The sequence below is a fragment of the Ahaetulla prasina genome, chromosome 8, assembly GCF_028640845.1.
Source record: "Ahaetulla prasina isolate Xishuangbanna chromosome 8, ASM2864084v1, whole genome shotgun sequence".
Classification (NCBI taxonomy): domain Eukaryota; kingdom Metazoa; phylum Chordata; class Lepidosauria; order Squamata; family Colubridae; genus Ahaetulla; species Ahaetulla prasina.
The window spans coordinates 24,928,650-24,946,855 of NC_080546.1; the positions used below are offsets into that span (position 1 = coordinate 24,928,650).

General features: G+C 35.2%; 1 protein-coding gene across 7 annotated transcripts in view; it reads right to left on the reverse strand.

The window, feature by feature from the left end:
• PPP3CA (protein phosphatase 3 catalytic subunit alpha) overlaps positions 1-18,206 on the reverse strand; it is a 226,447-nt gene that overhangs the window by 52,311 nt on the left and 155,930 nt on the right. For all 7 annotated transcript variants that reach the window (XM_058192880.1, XM_058192881.1, XM_058192887.1 and 4 more), the window contains 2 exons: positions 17,266-17,411; positions 14,255-14,394 (listed from right to left, as the gene is read on the reverse strand). In XM_058192880.1, the coding sequence (XP_058048863.1) occupies positions 14,255-14,394; positions 17,266-17,411 (286 nt within the window). The remainder of the gene's footprint in view (positions 1-14,254; positions 14,395-17,265; positions 17,412-18,206) is intronic.

Here is an 18,206-nt window from a genome sequence, read left to right on the forward strand (position 1 = left end):
TATACTGTACTATGAAGTGGACACCACATATATTATCTTACTCCCTTTTCATTGTTAAAATATTCATAAAACATTCTCACAAAGGTTTTAGTTCCATCATATAGCCTCTTTCAGCAGCTAACTTCAATTCCATATTCGGGTAAAACATTCCATAATCAAGGTGATTTGTGTTATAATATGCTTGCTCTAAATTAAACAAGATAAATACACTTTCTTTCTCATGCTTCTAATTTTCTTTGTGACCTGCCGACAATAAAAATCTTGTCTGCACAGGCCTTCCCTTGCACAAAGTCAGCCTGAAATTCCAAGTTTTTGTTCATTCTTATCCTTTCTCTTCACTCTTCAAACCCTTTCAACCCCAATTCTGCTAAGCACCTAACCAGATATGATTAATAAGCTTATCTCCCTGGGATAGTTACAGTACTCATGTTTGTTAACTTACGCTTTGGTACAGGGGATCAATAATGTCATTTTTCCGATCACCAGACACAACTTAAGTCTTCACACATGTTTAAACAAATTACACAGCCAGTCCATAACAAACCACATTTATATTTAACACTGTTCCTATTACACCAAAAACGCCTTATGCCTTTGCAACATTTTCATAGCATTCATTGGCAGGGGGATACGATTTACTTATTTATTGAATTTATGGGCTACGCAGTCTGTCATGACAAAGGATTACAGTACAGTATCAAACTAAAAAGTCAGGGGAAAAACTATTTAGAAAATCAAAATGTCATCCAGGGCCTTAAGAGCTCATTTAAATGGGGCCAGGGTAAGAGTAATATGAATCTCAGAATGATAGGCCAATAAAATGTACCTTGCAGCATTCCCTCACTTCAAAGTCATTCTAAATCATTTAAGCACTTTTTAATTCCATTCATTCTGTTCTCTCTTCATCAACTTCCAAACCCCTTTTTATTCCCATCAAAATTGCTTTCTCTGCTTCTTCTTAATGCTAACAAACCTATTTACTTTACTACTTTTTTTTTGCAACTAACCATTTCTCTCAAAATGGTTAGTTCCAAAAAAAGGTAGTTAAGTAATTATACACCATTATACACTATATTTTTTATTTTTTGCACCAAATATTCTCTCATAACCATTTTTCTGCATCCATTGCCTCTTAAATTTCATCAGTCCACCAAGCATCCTTTTATATAGTTCAAAATTACTATAATTCTTCATTGTATACTGTTGCTACTATAGAAAATTAATATTTTTTCTTATTCATCTTGTTTCTTTGATCTATTGATATCACTTAGAAGAATAATCTCTTACCCCACCTCCTGCAATAATATGCACTTAGAAAGTTGCACAAATTCTTTCCAAACTCGGTCCTGGTTCTTCTAATATCTCTAGTCCCTGGAATGTAATATGTAATTGTCCCTAACTTATAGAATCTTAATTTTATTTATTTTCAATCTAGATGACACTATATAATGCATCTATCACTCTGCACTTTCATTCAGAATTAAACCTATAACCTTACTTCCCTGCATGCATCCATCAACTCTACTTTCAGGCTACTTTCATTCATCTCTTTTACTCTTTCTTTTTTATATTTACAAAGAAAAATCTTTGTTTTTTCATTTCATTTACTAATCCATGTTCTTCATCACTCACTGGAATTACGTTCCAATTATAATCTTTCACATGCCATGGTAATCACTAGATGGATACACTGATACAGCCTTCTGCCAATCATTGTAGCTTTAGTTAGTCAAGGTTTTAACGTAACAGTTTTAGTAAACTAGACATAGCTAGATCATAGGAAAGTTACATTCCTATGATGAGACCCAGTTCAAATCCTGTGTACAATCGTGAAGTAATTTAGATTGAAACTGTCTCCCCCCCCCCACATTGTGATACAAGTTATATGAATTAGAAGGGAGGGCTTATTAGGGACATTCATATACTGTTTACTTCCAATTTTGGGAGAATGTTAATAGGGCTTTCATGAGGTTAGTTTAAGAACTTTTCTTTCACTCTCCCACTTCAAAAAAAGAGAGAAGGAAATGAATGAAATCTCAGCATGATCGCTTTTTACTTTTCTCTCAATGTGCAAAAAGATGGTTAAGAATGGAAAGATAAGGATTTAAGGATAAGAATGTTACCAAAGATGGATCTGCAATCTCTCTACATTAATCATGCAATACTTTCTTACTCTGTTTCACTACAGTGGAATAAATGCTTTTCATGAATCTACCCTTAACACAAGCATTATGCTGAAGTAACTATGGTAACTGTCTCCAGTTATATAACCAAGAAAGCTACAGGTGACATGAAATAGAGAGGAAGAATTTCTTTCTTTCTACTGAAAATGCATGACATTCAGTTTTGTAGCTCTGGGGGCTTATAGGGATAACATAAAAACGATGCTAAATGTGTAACACATACAAATGCAAACAGTAATCTGAAAATGCTAGGAAAACAAAGTACGGCTTAGAGACACTCCTGACGGTAATAAGAAAATGACCAAGAAAGGCCCCAGTAGAGAAAAAGCAGATATTAATCATATCCACGAAGGAATTGCAAAAATTGCCTTATTAAAGTTCAGAGAGAACATAATACTATACAAGAATAACAGAATAACAGAGTTGGAAGGGACCTTGGAGATCTTCTAGTTCAATCTCCTGCTCAAGCAAGAAACCCTATACCATTTCAGACAAATGGCTGTCCAATCTCTACTTAAAAATATTTTTGGATATACTTCTACAGATAATTGAAAAAGACTTTATTAATGTACTTCCACCATAAAGAGATGGTCTTTTGAAGTAAACTTATCATTTTCAGATATTCAACCTCATCATGAGATATAATCATGAGATATAAGGAGAAATGTTCGTTTTGAAGTCAAACCTTTTGTATGTTTACTACTTATTATATTTTTTAAGATAATGCCCTGAAACAATTAAAGCACTGTGACGTATCAGGCAACACTTCTCAGAATTAAGTCTACTCATCTGAACTGGTCACGGAGGGCTCTCCTTTCCAAAAAAGACATGTTTTTTTTCTGGATTTCTGGAGGAAAAAGTGAAACTGATGACAGCAGCAAAAAAGGCAAACTTGCCTTTGAAACCTCTCTGGATAAGGAGAGGCCTTGAGATCACCCAAAGTGTTCCTGGCAGCTTGCTCCCCATGAGGAGACTGCAAGACAGTGATCTCTGGTGGGTTTAGAGCTCTGGGAGACGATGGAATCATCATATTGTTCAAACTGCAGTCAGTGCCTTTGAAAAGACATTAAGTTCACACACTTCTTTTTCTAATCACTTAGGAAAATTGCTTGTTAACTGCTTTGCAGACTACAAATTTGCATCAACAAATTTGACAACCTAGGCAAATTTCTCTTAATCCTTAGAAAAGAAAAATGTTAACTACAAGTTTAAGAAGTTAAAAAATATTATTTTAATATAAAAAGCAAAAGGATGGTTTAAAACCTTGATTTTAGTAAGTTACAAATAGATTTATAGGTCCAGATAAATTTGAAAGAAGATTGTGGAATTAATTGAGATTATATCTAAAAGATACTGTGAAAGAGGAACATGTTTAACCTGACAAGATCAAGTTAACATGTTTAACCTGACAAGATCAAGTTAAACATGGATAAATGTTTATAAATGACTGTGTAGAAGAGAAATTCAAACCAAGACTCCACACCACTGCCAAACGAAGCAGCAATCAGCATATTACCTGATTGCTGCTAAACTAAAAGTTGCAATACCACCACTTAGAATAATACAAAATACAAAAATTTCAAAAAATCCCCCCTTTCATATATCATTTCGTAACACCATTTAGGCTTATATACTACCCCTCTGGTGCTTTATGGCACAATTTTGAAGCATTACTTGCATATTGCCACCAATAAGCGGGGTCCATTTTATCAACCTTGGAAGGATGGAAGACCTCGGTCCCTGTCAGGATTGAACTCAAGGCTGTGGGCAGTTTGCCCGCAAATATTTCACTTTACCAACTGTGGAACCAGGGCTTGTATTATCAAATCCCCTCATGTTTCATGCAGAATTAGCCATCATACATACATACATACTGTATATGAAAGTACATGTGCTACATATTATATGTTGTTTGAACATAAAATATTCTCTCCTAGACCAAATTAAGGAAAATAAAAATAGTAGCCTTAATGTGATTAAGGAACTTATTTTAATCCTGAACCAATCTTCCAATTTTTAATATAATTAAAAAGTTAAATAGGAAAGTGAATATTTATTTGAATGTGTATTTTTTTTAATGAAAAACAAAAGCATTGTTGAAGATGAATGGAGTGCGAGATAGTTTAATGAACTGGAACCGTGTTTGCCATCGGCACACTGAGGATTGACAGGAGCTAGGCTTGAACTGCAGGAACTCCTGTCAAAAATCTTAGAAATATAGTTCTAAGGCAGAACACAACTGGCCCAGCTTGTTATGGAATCAGATAGTCTGAAAGAGGCATTTAGGACATTGGATCTAGCCTCTGCTCAGAATAGGAATCCAAATTAAAGGATCCCCAACATTTGACTATCTTCCTCCTGTTTGAAGAAAACTAAAAATGAGAGGATTGTCATTACTTCTCTTGGAAGCAGTGTAAAAACTGCTTCTACTGACAGGTTGCTTTGAATGTTCAGAAGAGTTCAGAAGCATTCCCCTCCTCAGTCTTTAGAAGAGCTCAGCATGTATCTACAGTTTTGAAGCTTTTTCTATCGAACTCCGTTAAAAGCAGGTGTCAATTAGAACAAATTTAAGAGAATTCAAACATGGCCTCCCAAGGAATGTGTGCCTGATGCTCTTCCATGTTTTGAAGGAAGGTTTGTAACAACTGAAACAAGGGAATATGTGCACATAGATATTGGCTGAAAGCTAACTTTCAGCCCCAAAGCCTTACACATATTATTCTTTCAGATAAATCTTATTCTTCTTGGAAACTCCAGATAAAAAAGGATAAGTGTAAATTGGGGTTCTCCTATGAGATGTCTTTAAACAAAGAATTATTGCCATAGAATTACAAACAGAATATGCAAAGGTGTCACTTAGAGCTTAATTGCAGATTTAATTTTAAGCCAGCATTACAGCTGATCCAATTTACAAATAAAAAAACTTCAGAGGACATACACACATCCTCCAGAAACGACTCATCTTTCTTCCTTTCAGCCAGCAAACGACTATTATTCAGCATATCCATTTTTCAGCAGCTTTATTTCCCATTTCTATTTCTTCTAGACCGGTGCTTTTACAATATAGTATGTATGCATGTTCTGTGTCAGCTGTGGAAGCCATATTAGGCCGGAAGCTTCCATGCTGCCACCTTCTCATGTGTGGGAAAGTAAGAGGGGGAATTTAGTAGAGGGGTTGTCTTTAGACATAATAGCATTCTTCCTGTCGGTCAAGGTCAGGCTGATCCTGCATCTGGAGAAGGAGTGGTCGGAGTGCTGTTTCGAGATGGGACGGATGGTAATTGGAGCATGTGATCAACTGAGGAGTGAGGGGATGGTTTGGGGGGGAGTTGATTTATTGAGGGAAACCCCGGTCCTCTCAGACTCGGGTTTTCCCAGATGTGCCAATTTATCTATTCTAGTAAATAGAACTTTGCAAAATGCTTGCTTCAACACTGACATTCTATATACCGTCATGCATATGTATGTAAAGAGTAACATATAGCACTTTGGCACACTCCATTCCCAATTTTGAACCATGTAGTTACCCCAAATGTTATTTTATTACTTTCTGATCATCAGACAAATTATTTACAGGTGGATTGGTATATGGTTTTAAAGAGCTACCCATACTTTTGTTATGTTCTACATAGTTGTAAGCTTTTGTATAATCAATGAAGCAAAATCAGATATTATTCTGGGACTTGCCTCTTCCATTAATCATCAGATGTTAGCAATGTGATCTTAGGCATCCTGCTTGTTTTGAATCCAGCTTATGTATCAATCAATTATTTTTCTCTATACTGTTGAAATATGGATTGGAAATTCTTCAGCATGATCTTACTAGCATGTGGGATAAATATAGCTATTCAGCAATTTGAACATTATTCACCATCCTTTTTTTTCTTTTCTTTTTGGATATTGGAGTATATAAATTGATCTTTTAAGTCCCTTGGCAGTGCTTCTCTTTTTTCTATCCCCGCTTGAAAATTGCACACAGAATTTTAACACCAATGGCTTTACTGTCATTTAGGCTCATTTATCTCTCGTTCAATGACCAAAATTTTATGTATATCATCAATTTTGGATTTTTATTTTTTTTTGCATTTATATCCCGCCCTTCTCCGAAGACTCAGGGCGGCTTACACTATGTTAGCAATAGTCTTCATCCATTTGTATATTATATACAAAGTCAACTTATTGCCCCCAACAATATATATATATATGTGTGTGTGTGTGTGTGTGTGTGTGTGTGTGTGTGTGTGTGTGTGTGTGTATGTATGTATGTATATATATAGCACAATAGCAATAGCATTTAGATTAATATAGTGCTTCACAGTGCTTTACAGCCCTCTCTAAGTGGTTTACAGTGTCAAGTGTATTGCCCTCAACAATCTGGGTCCTCATTTTACTGACCTGGGAAGGATGGAAGGCTGCGTCAACCATGAGCTGGTCAGACTCGAACTGCCTAACTCCGGCAGTCAGCAGAAATAGCCTGCAATACTGTATTCTAATTACTGTGCCACCACTTTCCACATTGTTGTTTTTGTTGTTCTTATTACTGTTATTTATTAAATTGACTCCAAATTGAGTCTGGATATCACACAGATATTTTCTGTTTCGGTAGATCTTTTGTCTTCTTTGAGTTTTCCTATATCTATTTCTGCACAAATGGTTTCTGTAATATTTTTTAAAAAATTCTTCTCCTGCCCATTGTATTGTCATCATCAGTTATTTTCATTATTTGGAAATAACACCTTGCGTGTTTTATGTCATCTCTATAACCTTCTGGCAAACTTTCCTCTGTTTTACTTTTTCTGCCTTTCTTCAGCTGCTTCCAGTGTTTTGCTGTTTATTTTTGTTTGCTGAATATTTTTGTTTGCTTTGTCTTTAATGATGTCATAAATTTCAGGATATAGTTCCTCAGGAAGTCTACGTAACAAATAAAAAATATTAAAGCAATTATTTATTTTCTCAGCATAGCCATATAGATTACTGCTAATCTTGGTTTGATCATCTATTTTAAGTTGTATATTTTCAAGGAGAGAATACAGACTAGTTTTTTTTTTATTCTGACTGAATAGACCTACTTCATCTTTGTCTCCAGATTATATAATCAGTGTGATTTTGGGGAAATCAAACTGGTACGTCCATGTGTGGATATGTCTTTTTGTCAGGTGACTGACAAAGAATCAGGACCATGTATTAAGTTCTAATTAAGCTGATTTGAATGAGCTGTGGTGCTCAGTGGTTAGAGTGAAGTACTGCAGGCTACTTCTGCTGCCTGCGATTTGGCAGTTCAAATCTCACCAGGCTGAAGGTTGACTCAGCCTTCCATCCTTCCGAGGTCAGCAAAATGAAGACCCAGATTGTTGGGGGCAATATGCTGATTCTGTAAACCGCTTAGAAAGAACTGTAAAGCACTGTAAAGTGGTATATAAGTTTAAGTGCTATTGCTATTATTCCTCATGCCTATGCATAAGAATCTAGTCAATTAATAGTTAGCACTAAATTGGTGCTAGATAAGAGTTAATGGGATGTCAAGAGAGGTTGGACCTGAACTCCTTGTAGGAATTTCTCTTTGACTCCACCCCAGGCTCTGTCTCTCCTCCTAAACTTGTAGATATATTTGCTATAAGTACTAGATTTATAATTACCTTTATATAACAACTCTATCAATCTGTTTCTTAATTCATATTCACTTTGATTTTATCATTGTGTTTATCTGGAATACGTTGGTTCTGAAGCCATCTCTCCATCTTGCAGGAGATTATACAAGTGAGGGTGTGCAACTGGTTGGCCCCATGTAATTTCTTTCACCACTTAGGTTCTGGCTACTTATGTGTTTTTATCCATTTTGCTCTGATTCCACATGCATTAGGTAATAACTCCATCGCACAGGAAATAGTAATGATGGGAAAGGAATCCAGTCATTAGGATTATCTTGAGGAGCCCTTCCTTCACTAATTTATAAGCAGGTTGCTCAAAATAATAAACTCATGTATACTGGATGTAGAATGTTACTTCCTAACCTACTGAACATCTTCTCTTAATAACTCAGCCCCTATGTGGAAACAAGCAAGTTCCCTGAACCGTACAACAATACCTAATTTTAGAAAGTTTCTCACTCTTCTGCTGTGATGCTCTACTTCTTTTCTTGAAAGAGAAATTCAGAAGAGTCCCTTATAATAACCAATTCTTTCTTTATGACTTGAATAGAGCAGAATAGAGTGGAATCCCGAAGCCATGTTTCGTTATATTGCCTGTTCTCCACAGAAATTAAGAACAGGTACACTTTGCCTCTTTTAATGGACTTTCCACAATGTATGAACCCTTTTTTAATACTCAACTATTGCTAGCTGATCTGTACAGATTTACATATCGGGCAGTGGCCAAATTCTGCTTTCCTACCTTTTAAAACTGAAAGCCAAATTCTGATCTATTAGGAAAAATATCTTGCCCCTGCATAAAAAAATTCTAACCCCTTCCTATTTTTCACTTTTCTTTTAGTTGACTTTTTAAAAATCAGAAAGAAAACATTTTTTTCCTTCTGTTTCTGTTTCTCTGTTTTAGTATCTGACAGTAAAAAGTGCCATTTTCATTTTAATGTTATAAGATCCTTGAAGTTAGTTTGTTGTGGAATTTCCTCATTTCTGATTCAATGTTTGAGTGAGATTTTTAACACTTGTCTATCCATTGCATATTGTCTGACTTGAAGATTTTCTGCATCTGGTTTTGCAGGTTTCATCCTTCATCTCCATACAGCATTGCTGGAATGACCAAGATGTTGAAGATGTTTCCTCTTGTCTTCAGTTTCCCATCTTTTAATACACCAAGGCCCAATTTTTCCATTTTTTAGGATGCTATTTTAGTTGTCAACTTTGGCATTCCTATATTCTACTATTAGTGAGTTGACTTTTTTGGAGATCTGATTACAAGCTGTTGCAATCCTTATTAGACCTGTTTAATCTATTTTTTTTCTGCCAATTTAGCTTCTGCCAACCTAGCAGTTCGAATGCATGTAAAAAATGCAAGTAGAAAAATAGGGACCACCTTTGGTGGGAAGGTAACAGTGTTCCGTACGCCTTTGACATTTAGTCATGCCGGCCACATGACCACGGAGATGTCTTCAGACAGAGCTGGCTATTTGGCTTTGAAACGGAGATTAGTAGACTTCCGGTTTGGCACCGTAGGTGATGGCGGTGATCTTTACGATCACCAACCTCTGGATTTTGTGGAATCGCTAGGACAGCTTAAATCTGCTGTCCAGCGGTTCGAAAAACCCTCTCTTCGGGAGAAGAGGAGGGGGTGAGCTGAGGGCAGAGGTTGAATTTCCCTAAAGCCCCTGAGAAAAAAGGGGTTTGAAGGGTTAAGTTCCCTCCAGAAACCTGAAGAGCTCCAGATCCGAGGATTCTTCTGCTTGGGCGGAACCAATCACCACGACCAAACGCCGAGATTTATCTTGGACAATAAAGGATTATACCGGACAGAACGAAAGTGGGAGAACTTTATGCAAGTAGCCAAGCCGATTCCCCGATACTTTGTAACAAGTTTGAAAACAGCAAGAAAATGGAGGCGAATTGTTAACAAGTTAACGAGTGGAAAGCGAAAGTGATACTTTCAGCGTTTGCCGTCTGCAGTTGGTAATTTGCATGTTATTTGCTACTTCAACTCTTTAACTCTTTGCTGCCTAGAATCTAGGAGAGATTTTCTTTTTAAATATTGCTTTAAAAAAGCTTTAAAGGACTGTGTTTCTCAGAGGTTAAGAAGATTTAAACTGAATATTAAGTTGGAAATAAATAAATAATTTTATAGAAGATGGCAGCCAAACAATTAAAGTCTACTGTAACAAAGGGCTCTGGAATCTCCTCAGCTGGTGCCTCTCCAGCTCATACAGTGGAGACTAGAACATTGAACTTAGAGGCGGTACAAGAGAATTTAAAAGACTTTATGCAAGAAAAATTTAAAGTAATAACTGAGGAGATGTTGGAAATGAAAGAGCAGATATCAGAAATTCAAGTGGGAAATAAAGAAGTTAAGGAAGGATTTGTAATTGCAGTACAAAGTTTGGCAAATAATGTGATTTTATTGGAAGAGGAGGTTGAAGAAATTAAGCAACATAATTCAAAATTAGATAATAAAATGGCTGAATTTCAAAGTAAAATGGAAAAAACAGATGATGAAATAGTTTTGATACAATACAGAAATATGGAATTTGCTCTAAGAATTCGTGGTCTGAAAGAGAATAAAGAAGAGGATTTAAGGGAAATTTTTTCTGAAGTATTTGCTGAGATATTAGCAGCTCGTCCAGCAGATGTGGCTTATCAAGTTTAAAGTAATAGAAAAAATGCAATTTGGGGATTATTTTATTCATGCAATTAAAGCAATATATCAGAAGCAAACAGCACAAATAATAGTAAATGGTGGGTTAACAGAAACTTTTAAAATTGAGAAAGGGACGAGACAGGGATGTCCCTTGTCCCCATTACTTTTTATTTTAACTTTAGAAATTCTTCTGAATAACATACGTGGTTCCGATCGAATAAAGGGAATTAGAGTTAAACATCAAGATTATAGATTAAGAGCTTTTGCAGATGACTTGGTTGTTACTGTATCTCAACCAATATACTCAGTAACTGGTTTAAAAGATATAATTGGTCAGTATGGTAAAGTATCTGGATTTAAGGTGAATCAGCAAAAGACAAAGATGATAACTAAAAATATGAATATACAACAAAAAGAAGAGTTAGAAAGAACTTCAGGTTTTGAAATCGTTAAAAAGGTTAAATATTTAGGAATATATATTACAGCTTCAAATGTTAAATTATACAAAAATAATTATGAGGTATTGTGGCAGAAGGTATGGAAAGAAATGGAGAGTTGGAAGAAGTTACAACTATCTTTGCTGGGAAGAATAGCGGCTATAAAAATGAATGTTTTGCCCAGGTTTTGGTTTTTGTTTCAAATGATACCGGTGTTTAAGAATGATATTAAATTACAGGAATGGCAAAAGGGGATTAGTAAATTTGTATGGATGGGCAAAAAACCAAGAATAAAATTAAAAGTAATGCAGGATATAAGGGAAAGGGGGGGTCTTAAAATGCCTAATTTAAAATTGTATTATGAAGCAGTTGTTTTATCATTAATTACTGATTGGATTAATTTAACTGAGGAAAGAGTTCTGAATATAGAAGGTTATGGTTTGTTATATGGGTGGCATGCCTATTTATTATATGATAAGAAAGTTGATAAAATATTTAAAAATAATATAATTAGAAATGCATTATTGAGGGTTTGGAGGAAATATCAATACAAATTAGATGGAAAGATTCCAATATGGGCAAACCCGAGACACATGATAGAAAATATAAATATATATCAAAAGATGGAGGTAGTTACCTATAAAGAACTTCTTTGTATGGAAAAGGGGGAGTTACAATTAAAATCTAGAGAAAAGATGGGGGAAGAAGGGAAAAATTATACATGGTTCCAATATGGACAACTACAAGCTAGATGGAAATTAGATCAAAAAATAGGTGTTAAGCAATTGAGGATAATTTGTTAAAACAAATGAGAGATCAAGGTCAACAGCATATTAAGAGGTTGTATAATGTATTAGTAGAAATAGATTCAGAGACTGATTTGGTTAAGGATTGTATGATTAAGTGGGCACAAAATTTTCAGCAACCAATAATGTTGGAAACTTGGGAAAGAATTTGGGTGAGGAATGTTAAATTTACACAAGCGCAAAATATGAGAGAAAATTTTATAAGATGTTTTATAGATGGCATTTAGACCCCAAAAATTGTCATGTATGTATCCTAATGTACAGGCTAAATGCTGGAGATGTGATTGTGAAGATGCTACTTATTATCATATATGGTGGACTTGCAAAAAGTTAAAGCATTTTGGATTAAAGTATGGTGGATCATGCAGAATATTTTGAAAAGAAGATTAAGTTTACCCCGCAGTTCTTTTTACTAGGAATAATTATGGATTGTACAGCTATAGAGACTAAATTGATTCTGAACTTAATAACAGCCGCAAGACTTTTGATTGCTCAATATTGGAAGAAAGAAGAATTACCTACAATTGAAGAATGGACTCTTAAAGTATCAAATCTGGCAGAAATGGCAAAAATCTCTGCTTACTTGAAAGACTATACACAAGAAAAATATATTTTAGAATGGAAAATGTGGATTGATTATATTCAAAATAAGTATCAGATAAAAAAATATCAAATAGCATATGAGTAAATTTAGGAAATAATTTGTATTAGATATATTTTTGAAGGAGAGGGGAATTGAGAGTGTGAATAAGCGTGGAGAGACTAGAGATTATAATTTAGGAATTATTTTAGATTATGATTGTTAGTTTTGATACCCTGCATTTTGTTCTGGGAAGTCGGGGTGGGGGTGGGGGTAAGGGAAGGGAATTGGGGGTGGAGGTTAGTGACTGAGTGATGGTTAATGTACAGGGATTATTGAAGATATATAAATATAAATAATGTAGGGTCGGGTCTGACCAGTTGCCATTTTAGAACGGTGGGGAGGGGAAAAAAGAGAGAGTAGGAGGTAGGAAAGAGGAGAAGAGGAAGGAAGAGGGGTAGAAGAGGGAGAAGAGTGTAGGGTGGAGGGAGGAGAGGAGGTAGATAAGAGAAGGAGAGGAAGGTTTTGAAAGTAAAAGAAGGTAGAAGAGGGAAGAAGGTTAAAAAGGGGGGTGGTGACTGGGCAGGCCCGACTAATTGTATATAACTGTACATTGGATGAATTATTTGATAAGATTGTAAAAATAAAACTTTTTTATTAAAAAAAGAAAAAAAGAAAAAAAGAAACGGAGATTAGTATTACCCCCTAGAGTCGGGAACGACTAGCACATATGTGTGTGGGGAACCTTTACCTTTAATATATTGCAGCACAGATTAGATTCCTGTGGTTTATTTCAGATTCAAATGAGAACATTCTATCATCTCTCTCTCTCTCTCCCTCCATTCCTTCCTCTGTGTTTGTATCAAAACAGTGACTTTTGTTAATAATGATGTACATTCCATATTGTTTGTGATTTTCTTCTTTGAGCATAAGATCTGATGGTTCTCTGATGTGAACTGACCCACTCCATTTTATTTGACTCTGCTGATAAACCAGAATGTCAACATTCAAAGACAATAACAATTATATTTTGGTTCATGGTTCCCTTATCAACAGCTGCATGCTCTTTCAGTTTTAATCCGATCACAGCATGAGCAGAGGTAGTAGCTGTATTTGTCTTCTGTCTTTCTCAATAGTTTACATTCTGAGCTAAAAGACAAATTCCAGTATCACGTAGACATTCTCTTGTTTTTTAATGTCCATTTGTCTTTCTTTCTATATTCTCTCCAGTGGGATTATGTTTAGTCTAGGGTCTATGGTTTATGACTAGCCTATTATGCAGGATCGTTTGAGTGTGTAACCTTCCCAGCTGGCTTCTGACATACACAGTCAATGGAGGAAGTCAGATTTGCTTAAAAGCTGCATGGTTCACTCAATAACTGTGACATAAAGATTGTAAAATAGAATGCAACTCACTTAGCAACTGTCTTGCTTAGCAATGGAAATTTTGGGCTCAATTGTGTTTGTAAGTCAAGGGCTGCCTGTAATTGGGATTTGCAAGTCCCTACAACTCTGTTGGTTTTCAGCAGTGTTAGAGTAAAACTGAGGAAGCCTAAATTCAAACTAACCCAGGATCAAAGTTACACCATAGAGAAATGTCGATTTGTCTCCTTTTCTTCATTTATTTGTTCCTCTTATTACATTTTAAACATCTTTCCTTTTCCCTTTTTTCCTTTGTGCTTTTGCAAGATTCACATTAGATTCTGCTATAATACAATGTGTTGTTTCATAATTCTTTTCATTGAAATTTTCAAATGTGAGTCCATATCTTAAGTTGAAATAAAATCTCATTTGACATGCATCTTCTTCACAGCCCTCTCAAAGCGATTTTTTAGCCAGAAATTATACTTTTTTATGGAGAAATCAAGATATATGTACATGCTCAAGGAATAATGATGGCTTACCAAACAGCAACTCATATATTAAAAAAGAAACCATTCTCACCTGTAGAAGTATGAACACCCTCTGACTGTGTTGTGAGTGAAATGTTCCTGAGTCTTCTCATTTCCAAAGTCCTCTAGTGGATCTGACCAGAGGATGTCACACATAGGTCCATATGCAGGTGGTTCCTTGAATCGATCTAACTGAGAGAAAAAGAACATAAAGAGAAAGGCTAAGGGCATGTCTGGATCAGAGGAACCAAAGCAACTTTTGACTAGAATTAAATTAGCATTTGTGCTGCCATCTTGAATTTATACACCCCTTATTTTAACGACAACTGAGTTTTAAAGTCACAAGAAAGTGATTGTAATAATGTAGCTGTACAATGTTGTAGTGATTCATGATGCTGCAAATTTTATGACAGTATATAGAGAGTACCTCACTAAAATATCATAGCTGATGAAGTTGACACAAATCTTTGGGGGCTTATATACTACAGTTTTTATACACTACAGATATTGACCTCACAACATTTCAATATTCTCTACATACAAAATTTTGAAGGAAAGCAACAAATTACAAAAAGAAATGTTGACGACATTCACACTGGATTGAATATTTAGAGATAATGCTTTCTTGACAAAAGGATATGGAGTACTACTACAAGAATATCATGACAAAATGACACGGTCATACAATAATTTAAACAAACAAACAAACAAACGTATTAATTAGAGTATTCTCTGCAACTGTTGACATATCAGCCTGTCAGTAGGTAGACAGCAGCACCTACACACAACACCATAGTCACGTAGCCATATGCTGCTTCACCCCACTACAAATAACATATTTGTAGGGGAACAACATGTCACATAAAATGTGAATTGCTCCATGAATTAAAATCCTTTTAATTTCTATTCCCAGGACACTGTAATGAACAGAACAACATAACCAGAATTTTCCAAAACTCAAACGGATTCATGCATTTTAATCACTACTTTTACTTCAGTTTTTATGCTGCTGTATTTTTAAACTCCTCTGAGCACTTTATACCCACCAGTAGAATTAAAACTGATAATCCATAAAATAGTAATTATTATAACATACCAGTAACTTTATTCACCCTCATTTGCGGCAGGTAATTTGTCATCCAACTGCAAATGCTCTCCTAAAGACCCATCTCTTTCCAGCTCTTCCAAATACAAATAGGGAAGTACGGAGTGAATATCTGGAGAAAGATGCTCCATACCAAAGGGCCAACAATGAGATTTCTCTGACATTCCCTTGATGGTGGGACTCCCATTAAGCACTTCCTTTCAAATCTCACTAGACAAGACAGCTGCACTCCAGAAAAGATAGTTTGAGAATATAGGTCTATGCCACCTCAGATTTTCACCGGGATGATCTTCCCCAACAGCTTTATATAAGTTTTTAACAGCAGGGTGAAAAGGGCTAACATTATGCAGAGGATACAACTTCTCTCTCTGTGACTACCATTGGCCATTCAGACAGAAGTGATTCTCTATCCCTGAAGATGGCTGAGAAGGCTTCATGGTAGATGAGACTGAAGTCTCTTAAGATATCCCAGGAGGTCTGATTTCTCTATCCTGCTCCTATCAAAGGTTACATACAAGAGCAACCAATGTACTTTCTATCTCATCCAGGCCATTTAAGGCTTAATTCTGACTAATACTTAAATCCCTTTGACATAAAATGAAACAATTTTTATAAATAACTGATATCAATAAAATATTTCTAAACCAGAAACAGTTTTATTCAGCTTGAAAAATAAGCTGAATATTAAAAAATAATAAATCAAAGAAGGCAGCCTCTATACCATTTAAAATTTGTAATGTTTTAAACAATGGGAGCAACAATATTGCAATAATAATAATAATAAAGTAAAGTGCTGCAATTTATTTTAGGCAATTTATGTGATTTTTTTAAAAAGGAAAGTTAAGACATAATCGTCAAAAAGATGCTTCTCATTCTGAATTAATCTCCATCTAGAGTGTATCATGAAATTGTGAACTGTTTCACATAAAGCGACAGAGTGAAAGGTTGTGCTGGATGACAATATAGAATGCTGAAAAATCAATATTAAGCAAGACCTCTCCATTTCGCAGCCAAATTGACTGAAAAATTTGGACACTGCATTATAAAATTCATCTTGGGGAATGTGGCATTTCTATTTCATAACTTATTTCCACATAGGCTTTCTATTCTTTCATTGATCAGGGGAAAGAATAGAGGAAATCAATCCCATCAACGGAATAACTCCCTAGGTACATATTAATAAAAAGCTCTTTAATTCTATTTAAACCAGAACAACAGTTAAACACGGATGACTTGCTATAAATAAAATCAGATCTGCTTGGCTTAAACAACATAATGAAGAAATATTTTGTATAAAGAGGGTATCCCCTTGCTGAATGAAATTATGAAATTATTCTCAGCTTCCTCTCCAATTTAAATCCTTTGCGACGGCTGAGGTTAAGGGCAGCTTTTATCTTTTATGCACTTTGCTTTTGGATCTGGGCTGACAGGGGAGATAAAAGTTGACACATTCAAATCAAATAATTGGGAAACTTTAAGTTACGCATCTTCAATTACATATTTCATCCCCAGCTTTTAGACTACTGGTGTGATGGAATAGTATGATTTTAATCCTCTAAATCCCATTGTAAAAATGGAACAGTTTTCAAAACAATAAATAATTGCTAAAAGACAAAAAGGCCATTGTCTTTAATTCATAAAATGATTTGTAATAAATCTTGAAACCGATTAAAAATGTAGTATAAAGTATACTCTTATTAAGTATACTTCATTGATTCCTTGCCTCAATCTACCATTTAGGCTGTGATAATATAGTTACTTAGGGGGAAAAAGTAAACTTTTAATGCAGAATCTAAAATTACATGGGATCCTTTTTAGTAATCTATGTCAACTGGATATGCTAAATTAGATCATGATATAATAGGACATTGGAAACCTCTCTAGCAATGAACATTTTTACCCTGATCCAGAACAGGCATCCCAGATGTAGACAAGAAGTACTTGCTCTCCAAACTTACTTTTCTGATGTCATCTAAAGTATTGATCTCCGGAGACAGGCCACCATGCACACATAGAAACTGTTGGTTCATCAGAGCAGCCAAGGGAAGGCAGTCAAAGGCATCCATGCAGGCATCATACACACGTTCTGAATACTTTATTTTACCTTTTGTAATGATAAAAAGGAATAAAAAAATGGAAATAAAGAAATGGAAATAGAAAGTTGGCCAAGAATGCTGGTTGTTCCTATCTACAGATATCAGCTATGTTGTGATATTAATATTAGCAAAGAATCAGTCTTTATGACAATGATTGTCTACATAAATAAAATAATTGAAAGCTTTTCTGTACAGGTAGTCCTCAATCTACAACTACAACTGAGCCCAAAATTTCTGTTACTAAGTGAAACAGTAGTTAACCCACTTTTGCCCAGTTTTATGACCTTTCTTGCCACAGTTGTTAAGTTAGTAACACCTCTGTCAAGTGGATTTTGACTTTGCTCGTCAGAAGGTTGCAAAAGGTGATCACATTACCTTGGGACACTGCAATTTTCATAAATATAAGTCAGTTGCCAAGCATCTGAATTTTGATCACGTGCCTATGGGCATGCTGCAATGGTGCAAGTGTGAAAAATGGTCATAAGTCATTTTTTTCAGGTGTAACTTTGACCAGTCACTAAACGAATGTTGTAATTTGAGGACTTTTTTTTTTAATTTGCATTTATATCCCGCCCTTCTCCGAAGACTCAGGGCGGCTTACACTATGTTAGCAATAGTCTTCATTCTATTTGTATATTTATATACAAAGTCAACTTATTGCCCCCAACAATCTGGGTCCTCATTTTACCTACCTTATAAAGGATGGAAGGCTGAGTCAACCTTGGGCCTAGTGGGACTATCTGTATATGCAAAAATTTCATCTCAGTGTATATGAATTTAATGTCTTTCTTGATGTCCTATGG